The sequence below is a fragment of the Branchiostoma floridae genome, chromosome 1 (genome assembly GCF_000003815.2).
Source record: "Branchiostoma floridae strain S238N-H82 chromosome 1, Bfl_VNyyK, whole genome shotgun sequence".
Taxonomy (NCBI): Eukaryota; Metazoa; Chordata; class Leptocardii; order Amphioxiformes; family Branchiostomatidae; genus Branchiostoma; species Branchiostoma floridae.
In genome coordinates, this window is record NC_049979.1 from 23625315 (window position 1) to 23641199 (window position 15885).

The 15885-nt window shown below is 38.4% G+C and overlaps 1 protein-coding gene across 1 annotated transcript; it reads left to right on the forward strand.

Moving 5' to 3' along the window:
- Positions 1 to 248: 248 nt before the first annotated feature.
- LOC118422991 (synaptosomal-associated protein 25-like) lies at positions 249 to 15170 on the forward strand. The gene is made up of 8 exons (XM_035830889.1): positions 249 to 407; positions 4189 to 4276; positions 5618 to 5659; positions 7638 to 7686; positions 8823 to 8940; positions 10941 to 11078; positions 13106 to 13250; positions 13693 to 15170. The coding sequence occupies exons 2-8, from the start codon at positions 4205 to 4207 to the stop codon at positions 13759 to 13761; spliced, it is 633 nt and encodes a 210-aa protein (XP_035686782.1). The 5' UTR covers positions 249 to 407; positions 4189 to 4204; the 3' UTR covers positions 13762 to 15170.
- The last annotated feature ends 715 nt before the right edge of the window (positions 15171 to 15885 follow it).

A 15885-nucleotide genomic window follows, 5' to 3' on the forward strand; every position in this document is an offset into this window, starting at 1 on the left:
TAAAACCATTGTTCAGGAAAGTAAGCGTAGTCCAAATACCTAAAAGGGAGACCAAGTTATTTCGACTTTATGTGATCCATAATAACGACCAGCTAACACGAAAATAAAAGATTATAATAATCTAAACAAAATATATTTTATCATTGATTATACAAAAAGATACATTATTGATTGCAGAATGTAAGAAATACTTTACTATAAAGTAAATACACTCTATTGGAGTTCCTTATTTCTAGAGTGGAAAATTCCGAATGACGTGTCTCCTTGGGGGCGGAAGTGGCGAAGTTGGAACATTGTATGTTGTACAAGACTCTTGGCAGTAACGTTAGTTAGCCAGTGGAGAGTGGCCGGTATAGGGTGTGTTACAGCCCGTTGTGTGAAACTTTAACAGGGACTTGGAAATCACGGTACGTTTTAGCATTTACTAGTTGTTGAACTCATGTATCTACAAAAGTAAGGCAGAAAAAAATGGGCAAGATTGACACCTCCACTGAGAAGACATGTTTCGTTGGTTGACCCAAATTATTTGCAAACCGAATCGTTCTATCTACTAAGTTTCAGATTCTACAATGTATCATATTATGATAATGGTAGATCTTAGTAGATTTGAGAACCAAATGTTAACTCTAGATGATGGAGCTACTATGACTTACGGTTCCTGCTTTTTTTAATGTTTACAAAGTTCCTGGGAAAAAGATGACGTGATGGATTAAAAATCAGCAGACGAATGGCCGCCTACATCATATTACTGTAAATGCCCTTGTGTTTGTGATGATTTGATTTTGCAGTAGAGCAAAATCATTGAGTGTTTAATACTGCTACAGTCATGTACTCATAACTGTACAGTAAATTATCATGGAAATATCGGTTTTGAGTTCTTGGTAGAGCAATCACTGTGAAATCCATGAACGTAAATCCACTTTGAAAATTTCCAGAACTAGAGTACAAAAAAAGCCACAGCCTAAACTCTGCTTGGAGAGTAGCTGGAGAGTACTTAGTAAATTACTGCCATATACAGAACTAATACAGAACTGCTGAGAGTGCTGCTCATGATTGAGTACTAGCCTATCATGACCTTTGATCTTTGTACCTTCTTGCACCTGTTGACAGTCTGCAGCATGTCTTCGTCTTCGTTACCCTCTAAAAACCCCACTGGGGTGTCGCTGAGGGGGAATGCATGATAATGATATCTATGAATATTTCCATTCTAGCGTATATATTGAATATAGTTCTTTCAATTCGCTCTTGCTATCTTGCGGTTTAAGTGATTATCGTTTGAATCAGCCCCTAGCAAGCAGTACAGTTCAGCATAGGATGACTCAAATGTCTACATATGTTCTTAATCTATATATGCTATGGTTAACGTTTAAGATTTAATCAAAATAAGGTTAGAATCCTGGAAGTGTTGAGGTTATAATTAGAGCAAGGTGTCCTCTTGATGGCAAAAGGCCTGTAAACAATAATATTACTATTATTAGTCTGCCATAGGCATGGTGTTGGAATTGTCCTGATTGGCTAGGTGCATGTGCTGAAAAGTCCAACATCCTTGTCATTTGTGTACCTTGTACCTGTAGCAGGTTATTATGAAGTGATTCCAAGTTAGTTTAACCAAATCAGGCCGTTGTTTCTTTGCCATTGTCAAGGGGTATGAGTCATGTAGACATGACACTGTTTTGTGGAATGTGGATGTTTACTTTCGAAACAACAATTTTCAAAAAACTTACAAAGACAAACTGTCAATGAGCCTTGAAATACTAGTGAAAATGAAAATTTGATAACTTTCTCACCTCCATATGTAACCGTAGTAAGATGTGAAACAAAATTTCTTCTCATGGTGTCAGATATTTCATGCCGATTGGCTAAGGTCCTTTACAGGAGTAAATGCCCATAATGTGTAATAGAGTGTGACTGTTGACTGACACAAAGACATATTTTGGGTAGATGTTAACCTCTTCCTCTAATGGTACTCACTCACCAAATTTGTAAGGGTTGGAGCAGAAATCAACAGTGGGGAGGTTAAACATGTGACATTACTGTAACTTGAGGAAATGTTCGCTGGGATTAGATTTCACAGTAGGGAGAAAATGTTTGCGATGTTTTTCAGTTTGTGGATTGAAACTGCCATGCATGGGTTTCCTTTAAGAGAACAAATGTTTTTGGTGAAGGGGTCACACTCACAGTGAAAACTGAACATAAATCCAAATTGCAAATGTTTCTATGCTTTAGTAACTGTCATCAGATAGGAATGTTGGTTGCAGCATTCATATGTACATATGACCATGGTATATTGATTGATCTGTTTGCAACACAATGTTGTTTTCAATGTAAAGACAGTGTCCTATTGTATGATACCAGTAGCGGCTTTTCGTCAGATCCTTATATATACGTGGTGTGTAGTAGTACCGTAGTAGTAGCATATAGAATATTTTTTTTTTTTTTATTTTCTTCCCGACTGGTAACATTGAAGGTGAAAGCTTAGTTACAATTATCATGCTCCAAATTGCACAAATGTTAAAGGACACCTTGATGAATGCATCTGCAGTTTTTCTAACAACAAACGTTACGCTTTTAAAGGCCAGTTTCTTCTACCTGGCAAATGACATGAGCGGATGTACTACAAGAAAATGTTGATCTTCATGTCTGCTTTGTGTTCAGGACACGTCAAATATGTGGCAGATGATAACACTAGAATGTTGTTACGTAGGATAAGAGTTCTTGTGGTGGCTTTATTGGTAGGCGGTGCTTGCATTAGCATGGACTGTGGATGAACTTTGGAACTACATTTCAATTGGCATTGACAGATATACCAAGGACGTTATATCTAACGTCCTTGGATATACCAAGGAGGTTCAACCTCCTTGGGTATACATGCATCATACAGGAAGAACCAGGATTGAGACATTCAAAAATTCATTTGTCATAGAATGAAACACATGGAAGACTTCACACATCCATGCTCACTGTCTTGTGTCAAAAACTTTTGAGTCTGACTCTAAGGAATCCTTAGCTATGCAGACATGTGAACAATATGCTTTTATCCTTTAGCCCATGAAAGCTCCTTGTTTAGCCAAATCCTCCAGTGGGACTTTTGGACATGGCTTTCTATTGTTGTTCATGAGAATTTCATTGAGACACAAAACAAAGCTGTGTTGGGATTTGGAACAGAAGAATTCTGCATGTGAAAGGAGCCCACAACATAAACACAATGGGAACAACAGAGTTACTGTGTTAACATGCATGCACCAAGAGGCAAGAAACATGCATTCATGACATATACCTTGGTATTATTACCTCCATGGCAAATGGAGGTGTTGTTTTTGGTACATTTGTATATGCAAGTAGGTTATATGTGCAAGTGTGTCTGTGTGTGTACCTGGATATTTCTGGTTAGCTTTTTTAAATCTCTTCTGGACTTCTGGATGGATTGTATTGATATTTGGTATGTGGGTACATGTAGGTATAATAAAGGCAAAGGTCGAGGTCAACTTTGGCCCCCTTGCGTGCAACATTGGTACTACAGCAGAACTTTCATTTTGGTAGCCTTTGTCCTTGACAGTTGCAATAGTCTTGATTTTTTGGTGGCAGATTTAATCATATTAATGTAAGGACAAAGTTAATAGTTTTGGCTCCCTGTAGCCACTTGCTGGAGGGGTATAGCTGTTTAAATAGCACATGTCTACTACTAGTTTCGTTCTTACTCTATCCGTTTACTTATTTCATTCAAGACATGATTATACATCATATGCCATGGTTTAAGTGTGTGTAACTATGTGTGTGTTATTATCATACATGAATGTGTTAGTATCATACATGAGAATGTCTCTTCGTAATCGTACACTGCATCCAAAACCTTCAGCGGAGCAGACTGTATACTGTAAATGCATTCAAGTTCGCAGGGATTTAATTTTGTGGTAGTGGTAAAAAGGACTTTTTGCGGTGGTTTAACTATTTAAGTTTCCGGTAGCACCATGCACTGTAGTCTTTTACTGCCGTGGAAAAAAGTTCATGGTGAAGTGGCCACTGCGAAAACCGCGACCATAAAACCACCACAAACATTTCTGCATTTACAGTACTTAATTTTTGATGTTGGTTAGGTAAAGAAGCCTTCTTTCATAATGTCATTTACTAACATAAACTAATACCAGGTATCATGCAACATGCTAAGACTTTGTTCTCATTTTGATGTAGCCTGGTTGTCATCAACATGGCCACTGAGGAGGACATGCGTGATGAGCTGTACAACATGCAGCAGAAGATAGACCAAACCACAGATGATGTAAGTACTCATCATATCATGTTGAAATTCATCTTGATTGTTGCATGTAGAGCTACATATTGGGCAACACATAATATTTAAAGTGCCTAAGCTTATGCCACCAGTGACATAAATATATTTTCATGTCATGAAGTTCAAATTTTTTGGATGGATGGGGTGGAATTTTTGCCCGTGCCAATCAGCAAATCTCTAAGAGACGGGTCCTGGAGACAGCTCTGCTATATATAGCAATTACGTAATTTTCTGAAAAAGCCCTTTAATATGTGCATTAGTATTCAATAGACCACACCAGTAGTCACAACAGCCCGATTCTCTGTAGATCTTTCCTTGGTGCTGAAATGCCATCCTTAGTCAGTGCTCCCAGTTCTGGCCCTCCTACGTTAGTTTGATGTCAGCCACATGACGTACTCATACAGTGCAATGACGTCAGAGCCACCCACATGTACTTTGTCCCCACGTAGGCTACAGTAGTACACTAAGGGTGCCTGGATGTAATTATTTGGATGCCATCTCTCTCTTATGAAAAGATTTCTTTTTGAAAATATAAATCAGTCTCATGCATGTAAAAGCTGTTCCCTTCATCATGCTTTCTTTCTTTTAATCCCGGATGTCACCAAGGATTTTTTTTGAATGTTGTACTGACTTGTAGAGTTGTTGTAGCTATGCTTTTGAGGTTACAATAGATCCTTTAGCCAATCTGCTGCCTCAAGTATACACTTAACTTTCATGTCACATTGGTTAGTGTTATGTTCCATGTATTCAAGGAACACAATGATACTGTCTACCATACCGATATGTACTTATTGTCTTCAACAAAATCTGTGGGGGTTTTTTAAGCACCAATCCATGGGGAATTGCAAGAGCATTTTCATGAAGGAAATACCAATATGTGCACTTCTCCATTCTGTCAATATACTTCTCCTTGATGTTTTTTTCTCTGGAAGACACAAAAATGAACACACAAACCAATGTTCTCCCCAGAATTTAATTGGGGCACCCTAATGGCTGTTTATTGTCCGAGTGTGTCCATGGCTGTATATAATAGCCACTGGCTCTTAAGCAAGCCTTTATGCATGTTTAATAATCATGATCAGGAAGCCCACGCTTCCTTAGCAGCAAGTTTTGTTGTTGTTGCTTCCTGTTTTTCATAACTGCATGTATGGGAAAAAGCTTGGGGTGCATTATTCGTGTTTTGAACACCAGCTGACGCATACACAGCCTGATGATTTGCTTACCTGACATCAAGTAAAAAATAAGATGTTGCTCTCCTCAGTTGAAGACCAAGAAATCGAGTCAAGTGGTACTCCTAAATATTCTAAATGCTTTTTTGCCATGTTGCAGTCTCTGGAGAGCACAAGGCGAATGCTGCAGATGGCAGAGGAGGTATGTACAAAACCTGTATACCAACATGATCATTACATATTTTTGGCTTTGAGTGTATAGTCTATAATTCGTTTCCTCTTTCCATGGATTTTGTTGTAACTGATATGTGTTTTGAATGTTCTTCCTAAAACACTAATGTGGGTACTTAAAGTAAACTTACAATGTTTGCTTATATCACTATGCATGTACACGTATAGATAATGCTAATTTCTCTTCCTAAAAGAATTAGTCAATGAGTTACCCGCTTCACAAACCAACATTGAAAACATCACAAAGTTTAACATATTCAGCATCCTACATGTAGCTGAAGGTAGTGGCATAACATCATATATGATGATACAGGGTTCAAAATGCATGTTTTGGAACAGGTGCACCAATGTATTTCTAAAAATCTAGGTGCTCTTGAAAAGTTTGGATGCACAACCGGCATATGTTGTTGAGTAAAAGTAGTAGAATGTCAGCAAAACCTGATTAGAAACCTTGCTGCCTCTCTTCACATGGTGAATCTGAAATTCAATAGCTAACTTCAAAATGAGTAATACAAGAAAAGTTTTATTTCTTTATGTCACTTAAATGAATTTGCATACATTATGTACAATTGTGCCTTTATGTACATTACCCTACTAATATATATATATATATACAAGTATCTGTATACATGTGTTAGATACATCTACATGTCAAAAATTAGGTACACGGCTACAATTTTAGGTGTTCTAGATATGCACCCAGTATTTCTATCTCTGTGATAGTGTGGGTATAGCCTAATGTATATGTAACCTGTTGTTTGACTGTGAAATTACATGATAATGTGTTAACTTGGTCAAGGCACCAGTTCTGTGTTAAATACAGGGGTAACAGGGCTCAAAACTTCTGTCATTTGTCTATTCAGAATGTGATACCCAGAGTTTTAACTATATAACTAGCGTGGTAGACCTCATGTGCTTGCCATGGAAATGGTGTAATATGTAATTTTGAGCCCTGGGCCCTTTGTCACTCCCTTGTCATGTGCTTTGCCCCTGCATTGTCCCTGGAACAGGTTTCAGCACCAGTCAGGTAAGAGGAGCAGTTTCCCTCAGCAGTCACTCCACGCACCCTCCCGTTTGAAATAACATACACTGACAGGTTTCCATATGCACCATATTTTTGCCATCTGTTGCCTTGTTAGAAGATAGGACAGATACAACAAGGTATTATGGTTGAACCTTTCCTTTCTTCTTTTGATTAATGATACAAAAGCATCCTTTCTTTTTCAGATGTTGCAACTTTCCTTCTTTGCCATGAGTTTGTATTGATTGATGAAATGCATAGTTCCTCAGTTTATATGCTTTGTATACGACATAGGTGCTGACATGTATACCACTGTATCATGATGTAATCTTTAGCAGACAGTGTACTGTCAAATAATGAATTCATTTCTATTTTTGGGGACAGTTGAAGGGGAAATGAGGTTTTTGCTGTGTTCTAAATCATAGTTGAAAGAAATCTATGATACAATGAACGTAAGCTAAAAATAAAACCACAATGAACATTTCGAAATCTACAGTAGTCAAATTGTCACCTTACTATGCTGTAAGCATTAGAACTTTGTATGACATTTACTAGGTTTGTTTACTTTTCTTAGTCTGAGATAGGAGCTGAAAAACGTGGTTTTTGGTCTACTCTGCACATGCAAACATACTTGTATTCTTAGGATATGGCAGTCTTAGCACTAGTACAATGAAAGAAATACTTTTTTTTAATGTTTTTGATGATGGAATAGTCTTTGATAGTTTGCACAATGATTTGCCTGGAAACCAATGACAGATACCGGTAGTTATGTCAGTGGAATGTCTCTAATGTTGAACATGTTGCTTCAACATTGAATCTATTCATAGAGGTCAGTATTGGTTCTAAAAATCTATATTTTTTATTGATTAATAACCTAGTTCTCAAGTCATGTCTTAAAGATCCTGAATGTGAGTTTGATTTTTCTCAGAGTCAAGATGTTGGTATCAAGACACTGGTTATGCTGGATGAACAAGGAGGTAACATTTTTGCATTTTTCTTGAGCTGTTAATTCATTTACGGTTTTATTTCATAGTAGAAGGGGATGATACTGTACCTGTGTTTACAGTTCCAACAACCCTGTAGTACAGTAGTCATGCAAGGGCTGTGTTAGGAATTTGCTGTGGAGAAGTCACCAGGAAAACTGACAATTAAACCACTGCAAAACTTTCAAGATGTACAGTATGAATGCAGTCAAGTGAGATACTGGCTTAAGCTGGCCCGAAGCATGTTACAGATCTTTCGCCCCCTACAGTTTTCCTTTCAAGCTAGACCTTTTGTATACCGTAGTTTGTGCCCTGTGTTCTCACAAAGATTTTGTCTTCAACTGCTGTTGATGACTGTAAAAGGCTGCCTTGCTAACACACCTTAGTCATGTTTGAAAAGAGATCCAGTCTGACTCAAGCACAAAGAGCACTTGAGCAGTCTGTTGCCCCCTGCTTTGTAAAAACCTGTACAAAATACATGTAGCTAATTTGGCTTTCTTGTCTGGTTCATTATTATTGACAGTTGCCGAGTCCTTCTTTCATGTACATGTGTATGGATGTTCATACAAAGATACTAATATTGATCTCATTGTGGGATGTAACAGTATAGGGTTTTGAGTAGGGATGTCTCCAGGACCCTTCCATGGGATGGAGATATTGAGACTGACAGAAATTTCACTCAGTCCTAAAAGAAATCTGTACTTCACTACAGAAATGAAGTGATTGGAAACAATTTTGCATAAGCTTTAATAGATTCAACAACAAAAATTGATGACATGGGCTACCAAATTCAGATTTGCTCTAAAATGCAATACCAGACCCCCCAGTGCCCTACTCCTGCCTAGTGAGTGGTATGGAGAAAAGTTGAAAGCTATACTTAGATAGAGACAGCCCTGGTTGGGGGAGTACAAGAGATCCTGTCAGCATCAAATACAAAATGGTAACTCTTGCCCTAGGGAACAGGAATCCCCACTCCACATACAAAAAGATTACAAGCTTATACAAGCACAGCGCTAGTAGTCGCTGCTGTAGGGGCTTAGCAGTACAAAAAGAAGTACTAGTACTGTAAGCAGGTTAGGACTACGGATAACCTTGCTTTGTTCAGCTGACACCTTTTTCATCCCCACCAGAACAACTTGATCGTGTTGAGGAGGGGCTTGATCGGATTAACGAGGACATGCGGCAGGCAGAGCGTAACCTGACCAATCTGGAGAAGTGCTGCGGCCTCTGCGTATGTCCCTGGAAGAAGTCAGTACACATTATCATGTATTTCATGTTGTTGTGTGTTTCTTGAAGTGTGCAAAAACAGTTCAGTCTCATGATCAAGCAGTATCTAACTTGACTGCAGCAAATTATGCATGAAATTGTACAATATGACTTAGAAATCAATGTTGCCACTGAATTAAAATCCAATTTACATGTACAATGATTGAAAAGTCGTCAAGAAGAAATTTGCAGTAATAGAAAAACTAGAATGATGTTTTGCACCCATTTGCCCCAATTGCAAATATTTTAGTTTGAAAAAATTGCACTTTGAGGTGGCATCGATTGGCACTGGTGTGCACCACTTTGTGAATACCTGGCACGATTTGTCACAGTCCATGATACATTGTATAGAGGCTTTAGGATCTGAAAAATTAAGGGGGGTGCAGAAGTCAGAGTAAAATTTTCGCCCCCACAACTAAAAAATGGTGCCGCTGCCTCTGTAAAGGCTGTGCTGTAAGGTTGGATCAACTCATTTTAAGTGTGGTGAGTTTTAAAACATGCTTGAGATGTGGCCTTCCTTAAACGTGGGACCTCCAACTGTAAGTCCCATCTCAGAGGATGTCCCTAATAATCCCCCCTTGGTACTTATTTTCTCCTGAGTAGAGGGAGGAAACTAAGAGTAAAGCTTCTTTCCCACGGGCATAACACTGAGACCTGCCAGGAATTCGGACCCTTTAAACCTTTACTTTTAAGTCAACAGCCCTATACACAAGACTGTCCTAATACCAGCTGCCATGAATAATCTGTAATGAAGTATCTTGTGGACAATGAGATTGTTGTGGATTCAATTATTAGCACTGGGATTCACATTAGGGCTTGTCGTGTTACCCATATACCATGCTTATTTAGTCAGTGGCATATATAGTTGTAATAAGGCTAAATATGGTTTGCAATATTTAAAGTAAAAATTCATTTTTGTTACCATTGTGTTATCTGAATTGTGACCATTTTTCCTGTGTGAAGAAAGGATTATATTGAGTAATATGGTGCTGCCTTGGTTGTCAACACAAAGCTGTGTTGTTGATCTGTTGCTAGGGGATACTAATCCAATCATCAGCATTAGGCTGACAACGCGTGTTTGTCCCACACTCAGTGTGTGTAGGCATAGATGAAAAGGGATGCTTGACATCATCTGTGACATCACTCAGTACGTAAATGTTCTGGATGGACATTCCTTTTATGGTACTAGCTTTGCGACAGGTAACAACGTGTTTGTTCCACAGTCTGTGTCTGTAGGCATAGATAAAAAGGAATGACATCATCTGTGACACCATAGTATCATACAGTACGTAAATGTTCTGATTGCACATTCCTTATATGGTAATAGCTGTGGAACAGGTGCATGAGGGTATTCCCTGGGCCTAGGAAAGAAAATGTGGTGTTTCACGTTACCTGACCAACCACAGCAAAAATCTGCTGACAGTAGCCTTTTTTTTTTGGTTGACTGCTGGGAGATAAAATCTCCAATCTGTCATATGAGGGATGAAATTTTTTCTTTGGCCTCAACTGGTTGTGTCTGGATATGTTTGTTTGGTACATTTGTATGTGACTTCAGGGATAATTCCTCATAATCCTAACCACACATCATTATTAAGTGTTTATAATTTTTACCTCTTCCTGGTATAACGTGGTATTGATTCAGTTGCAACAGTATGATTTCCAATAAGTTCAACCTTGTGTCAAAACAGAATTTGATATTCTGGGCACAGCCATTTTGTTAGGTGCATCTGGGCTTCATACACAAATTTCGTTTACATTGATCAGTGTTCCCAAAAGGAATGCCAATTTCCAAAGTTGTTACAATTTCCTGGCGCAAGTTGGTTCAGTTTAGTGAGAAACTCGCTTTATGTAGAGGTGGTAACTTCCGCAGGTTTGACTGTATGACAGTTTGACTGTCAGAATGAGGGCAATACTGTACACCAAAGTCTAAACCCAACAAGCCTTTTAAACCCTTCTATTTCTCCATTCTACTATCAAAACAGATGGCGTAGTTTCGAGAAGAATTCCAGCTACCAGCAGGCGTTCAAGGGTGGCGAGGACGGAAAGATCGTTACCAGCCAGCCCGTCAGGATGTCTGATGACCGCAACGGGCCGCAGGTGTCCGGTGACTACATCACCAGGTAGGGAGGGTAGCAACTAGGCAATTCCATTTTGTAGGTGCCACCATGTGGGGAAGATGTTCCACCTTGAATGTGCATGTGTCAGGCCTTGGAAAAAAATGTTTTGTTTCCTGTTTCCCGACCTACCCTAAAAAAACATGGGTGAGTCACCTTGTTTTGAGCTATTATTTTCATTCAGCCTGCTTCCTATTCAAATAAACAACTTCTTGTCCTATCTATATTATGTATCCATAAACGTCTCCACATATTTGTAACCATTATGCACAAAGTTAAAGTTTGACATCAGAAATATAAGTGTCATGCATTTCAGTTTCACTTCTAAGAGTTTGGGCCAAAGTCTAAAAAAATTAAAGAAGAAAAGGATAATCCCTGTTTTCATGATATTGCAGTTTAGCATTTTTTTTAAATCCAAGAACCAAACATCTAAGATGTTGCAGCCTCACTGTTGTTTCTGAAATCTACTTTTCCATGTCTAAATTTGATAGTCCTAAGATGCTTCATGTAAATTAATCTATGAATTCCTCTGCATTGACTGTTTCAACAATAAAATAGAAATACAGTGGAATTCGCTTATTTGGATAGCTCATTTGTCAGCGCATTTTATCCAATAGTCCGAAGTATCCAACAGTCCGAAGTTGGGCCACTAACGCCCCGAAGGGAGCCGGGAGGGGGGCGAATATAGGATTACCACTACGCAAGACACAAACACCACACATACGATACGGAACTTCATTTACAAAACTTTTGAATCAGACATTTGTTCATCTAGAGCAGTAGTAGTCAAAGCAGTAGTTATTAATAACTTACAGAACTGTTTTGAACGAATGGAACGTCAACTGTTTGAATCTACAACATCACTAAATAGCCAGCAAAAGATCGAACAGATTCCAGTTACATTAGCTTTACATAATTATACGTTCCGATATTATACAATTTACGTGCGATGATAAATCTAATTTAAGTCGGTGGCTAAATGAACATGTAGAAAAATACGCTTGACTCGCACTGCCGAGAGCATAACTAATTGAACCACAACAAAGACAAACACAACTCCGCTTGTATGCCGGAAAAAATATGTTGATTTCGTAATTTTGAGCAAAATGACGGGAGGTATTGGAGAGATAAACTCTTCACCTTCTTATTTACATCTTGTGTCCACAAATTACGCTGAAATTTTAAACTCGACGCCGTCTTTCGCGGTGGTAGACGGAAAATTTCACTTTCAAAACAATTAAAATGGCGTCGCAGCGTGGCTTGAGATATCCCGCCATTCAATGCGGCTGATTGCGACATCAAAGTTCATTGACCCTGTTGCGTTACGTGCGCTGTAAAAATCTACGTAGTGCAGCCGAAATCAGCTCAATAATGAGACAGTGGATATGTAAAAACACATTTTGTAGGGTAACCAAGTTTAGACGTTGTCTGAAGGGGAAATATGAACTCAAAAGCGCGTTGACGTTCCCATGACGTCCGCCCGTCATGCCTTGCGGCAACCTATCAAAATGGCGCCTAACCAATGTTCGCATGCTACCATAGCGGTATCGGCAAGATTTTCTGTGGAATCTACCTATCTTACGGTCCTTTTCATGCTTTAATGCCTTCATACATACAGTTGTTGGTTGATTTTGGCCTCATTTTGTAAGTTTTAGCGTATATTTTCCCATTTTATTCGCTATAATTTGACGTAATTCTATCCAAAAACCCGAAGTTTGAGACCGGGGGTTATCCAATTCTGCGAAGTCTTATACAATAGAATGAATGGCAAATGGTTTGGGATTTCGCAATTCTATGCAATTACCCGAATTATCCAAAAAGGCGTAATACGAATAATTGGAATCCACTGTATTTAACATTGCCATTACTAAAGCCAGCTGCATCTGTGCAGATGTGGTCCTTGGGTCACTTCAACTGCAAAATTTCAATACACACATCTTGAATCCTGAGTCTTTAATCCTTAGTACTGTAGGATGAGCTGTAATGTGATCCTTGGTTTTCTGTAGGGTGACTGATAATGTTTTTCATGTTAGGGTGACCAACGATGCCCGAGAAGATGAGATGAATGAGAACTTGACCCAAGTAGGTGGCATTATCGGTAACCTGAAGCACATGGCCATGGACATGGGCAACGAGCTGGACATGCAGAACACACAGCTGGACAGGATCGAAACAAAGGTCAGTGCAAACTCTGGGTATGGTATCCATGTATTAAGCTATATTGGAATGGTTTTGTACTAGTGATGCAAGACTATTTATTATACAAACATTGATGAACTGTATCATTACAGTAGTGGTTTTCTTGGGCAGTTTTGACTATACTTTATCAATCCTTTAGCAGTAACTGTTAACAGTTGATTCTATGTCTCAAAACATAACCTTCCACCATTCTGGCAAAGGTAATAAGCTATTCACACCCTTTCTTGTTTAAGTTTACAGTCATAGTCTTGAAAATGAAATCACACTATGGTTGCTCTTATTTTACAAATGAGAACTAAATGGCTTTTTGAAAATGCCCAAGTTCCACTGTGCTTCATTTCAGTCTGGAGAAATGACAAATGTACAATGAGTATGAACAATTTTGTTGTTGCTGTACATATTCAGACTGTTTGTGTTTCAGGCCGACTCCAACGTGGACAGAATCCAGCTTGCTGACAAGAGGGCCAACAAGGTGCTGAGAAAGCAGTGAAAGTGCCGACACATGCAGAGAAAGTACCAGAGGATCTATGTAAACAACTTCTCTCAAAGATGGCGATGGAAACCCAGTCTGAAGTTTAATGTGCCTTACGTCAGGAGATATACCAGAGCTGTATGTCATAGTTAGGGGGTACCAGAAGAAAGATTTCACCTGTCCTAATCAATAGTGAACTGTGGTTGTCGGAAATGGGAGCCAAAAACTTCCCTTTGAATGCACTACAAGGTGATGTTTACCAGTACCATACTCAACAGTTATATCTTTATTGATCTAAGTCTTCTTTCCTATTCCAATAAGCATAGGGAATCTCATAAAGTCAAAGTCAAATGCTTCTTATGTTATAATGGAAATGAAGTGATGATTTAACCCTAAAACATGTGGATGACAGAGTGAGAGAGAGATGATGCCTAGTTGCTGTACGTTGTATATAATACATCATACACACACTCTGGAAGGGTAGTCATAATTGACAGGGGTGACCCTTTTGGAATCAAAAGAATTATAGAATGATATTGGTGCTTCTAGCCTAGATTGTAATGATTGTAGAGTCTACAGTGTAGAATGTAGGAGCAAGGAAGATCCTACCATCTTCCCATGACATGGTCAGTTTGTTGTATCTTAATTGTAACATCCTTCTGTCTTTGTCGTTTTGACCAAAGTTCAAAAGTTGTCATTGCTTTTCCTTTTAATCAATAGTTCTACAGAATAAGTACACGATGGTTGTGCTTTTCTGATTCTGCATGAATTGAAAAGGCTGTCTACATGTTATTCTTGAAAACTTTATTCAACAATGAAGTTCCAATATGCTAAGTACATTTCAAGAATTTGCAGTTACATCAGCCAGATGATTTTGATATCGTAAGATTTTCAAGTTGGCTGTGACAGAACCAATCACCAACAAGGACCTAAGACAATTTTACTGTAAGAATAAAGCTGAATTTTGCAGGACACATGCACATGACTGTCTTAAGAATATTCTCAGTTTTACGAACATAGCACAATTGTACAACACATGTGACTAGGTTACACGATACAAACCTTTCTGTTTTGACAGGTTCTTTTCAAGGTAACATTTGATCATATGATACCTGTATGAGCAGTACTAAAGGATAAAATGTGAAAGAATTGTTTTAAGTGTGGTCAGTATGCGGTGTACAGGACGACCGTTGTTCTGCTAACATGGGAAGAAATGTAAGAGTTCCATCTGGTAGAGCAACATAATTCTGTTGTCTTTGTATTTGTTCCCACCTGTCCAAATGACGAAAGGAGAATCTTGCAAATCTTTACATGTGATTGCACTAAATCCTCAAACCAGGCACTTGTGTATTATACCACGTTGAGATCAGTTTCTCTCCCTACATGTAGTCACAACTTGTTTACCTCACTTCCATACCCCTACTGGTAAAAAGTATGATACAAAGGATTAGCACTTTGCTTTTACTTTTTTAAACTTACAATCCAAACTAAAAGCTGTAAAGTATTCATGATGCAAATTCAGTTTCCGGAACTGAAGGAGACATGTTTGAATGGGATGGTCTGATTGTCTCATCCATACATCACATGGCTCAACACGAGTGGCCAACAGTGCTCTCAAGTTCGTCACATGTATCGAGCGTACTGTTCTTCAACCCATGCACAATATGGGGCACTTAACGCATACATTCAAGAGGGAGAGAGACCTTCCAAATGTGGGATGTATTGTGCACTGTGTATGTGATCAGTGATTTTGTTTTAAGAGTTAAAGCCTAGTTAGACGTTGTAGGAATGTTGCATCTGTTACAAAGGTGCAAAGACTACTGATTAATCTCTTAAAAATAATCACTGAATTGTTCCATTATTTGCCCTTTTACACAAAAATGGTACAATTCTGGTGTCTTCCATGTTATAGATCTACTTTATACAATAGCTACTGTAACACTAATCAACAAAGGAACAATGACACTATTGTTCCTTTGCAGAAACTAAATATTTCAACTTTGCATCAGTTTCCAGTTATAACATGTTCTGATATTTGTATTCCTGATGAATCATTCAATATGACAATCCTAGCATTACATTTGATCTGATAAGGCTTTTTACACATTTTCTATCCATGGAATACAGTAGTAACTGTTCACA

What these genes read in the sequence shown, in the direction of transcription:
- LOC118422991 (XM_035830889.1), top strand. Translation starts at nt 4,205, where the DNA reads ATGGCCACTGAGGAGGACATGCGTGATGAGCTGTACAACATGCAGCAG. An exon ending in TGCTGCAGATGGCAGAGGAG is followed by an intron (nt 5,660 to 7,637) that starts GTATGTACAAAA and finishes GATTTTTCTCAG; the next exon opens with AGTCAAGATGTTGGTATCAA. An exon ending in TGCGTATGTCCCTGGAAGAA is followed by an intron (nt 8,941 to 10,940) that starts GTCAGTACACAT and finishes CTATCAAAACAG; the next exon opens with ATGGCGTAGTTTCGAGAAGA.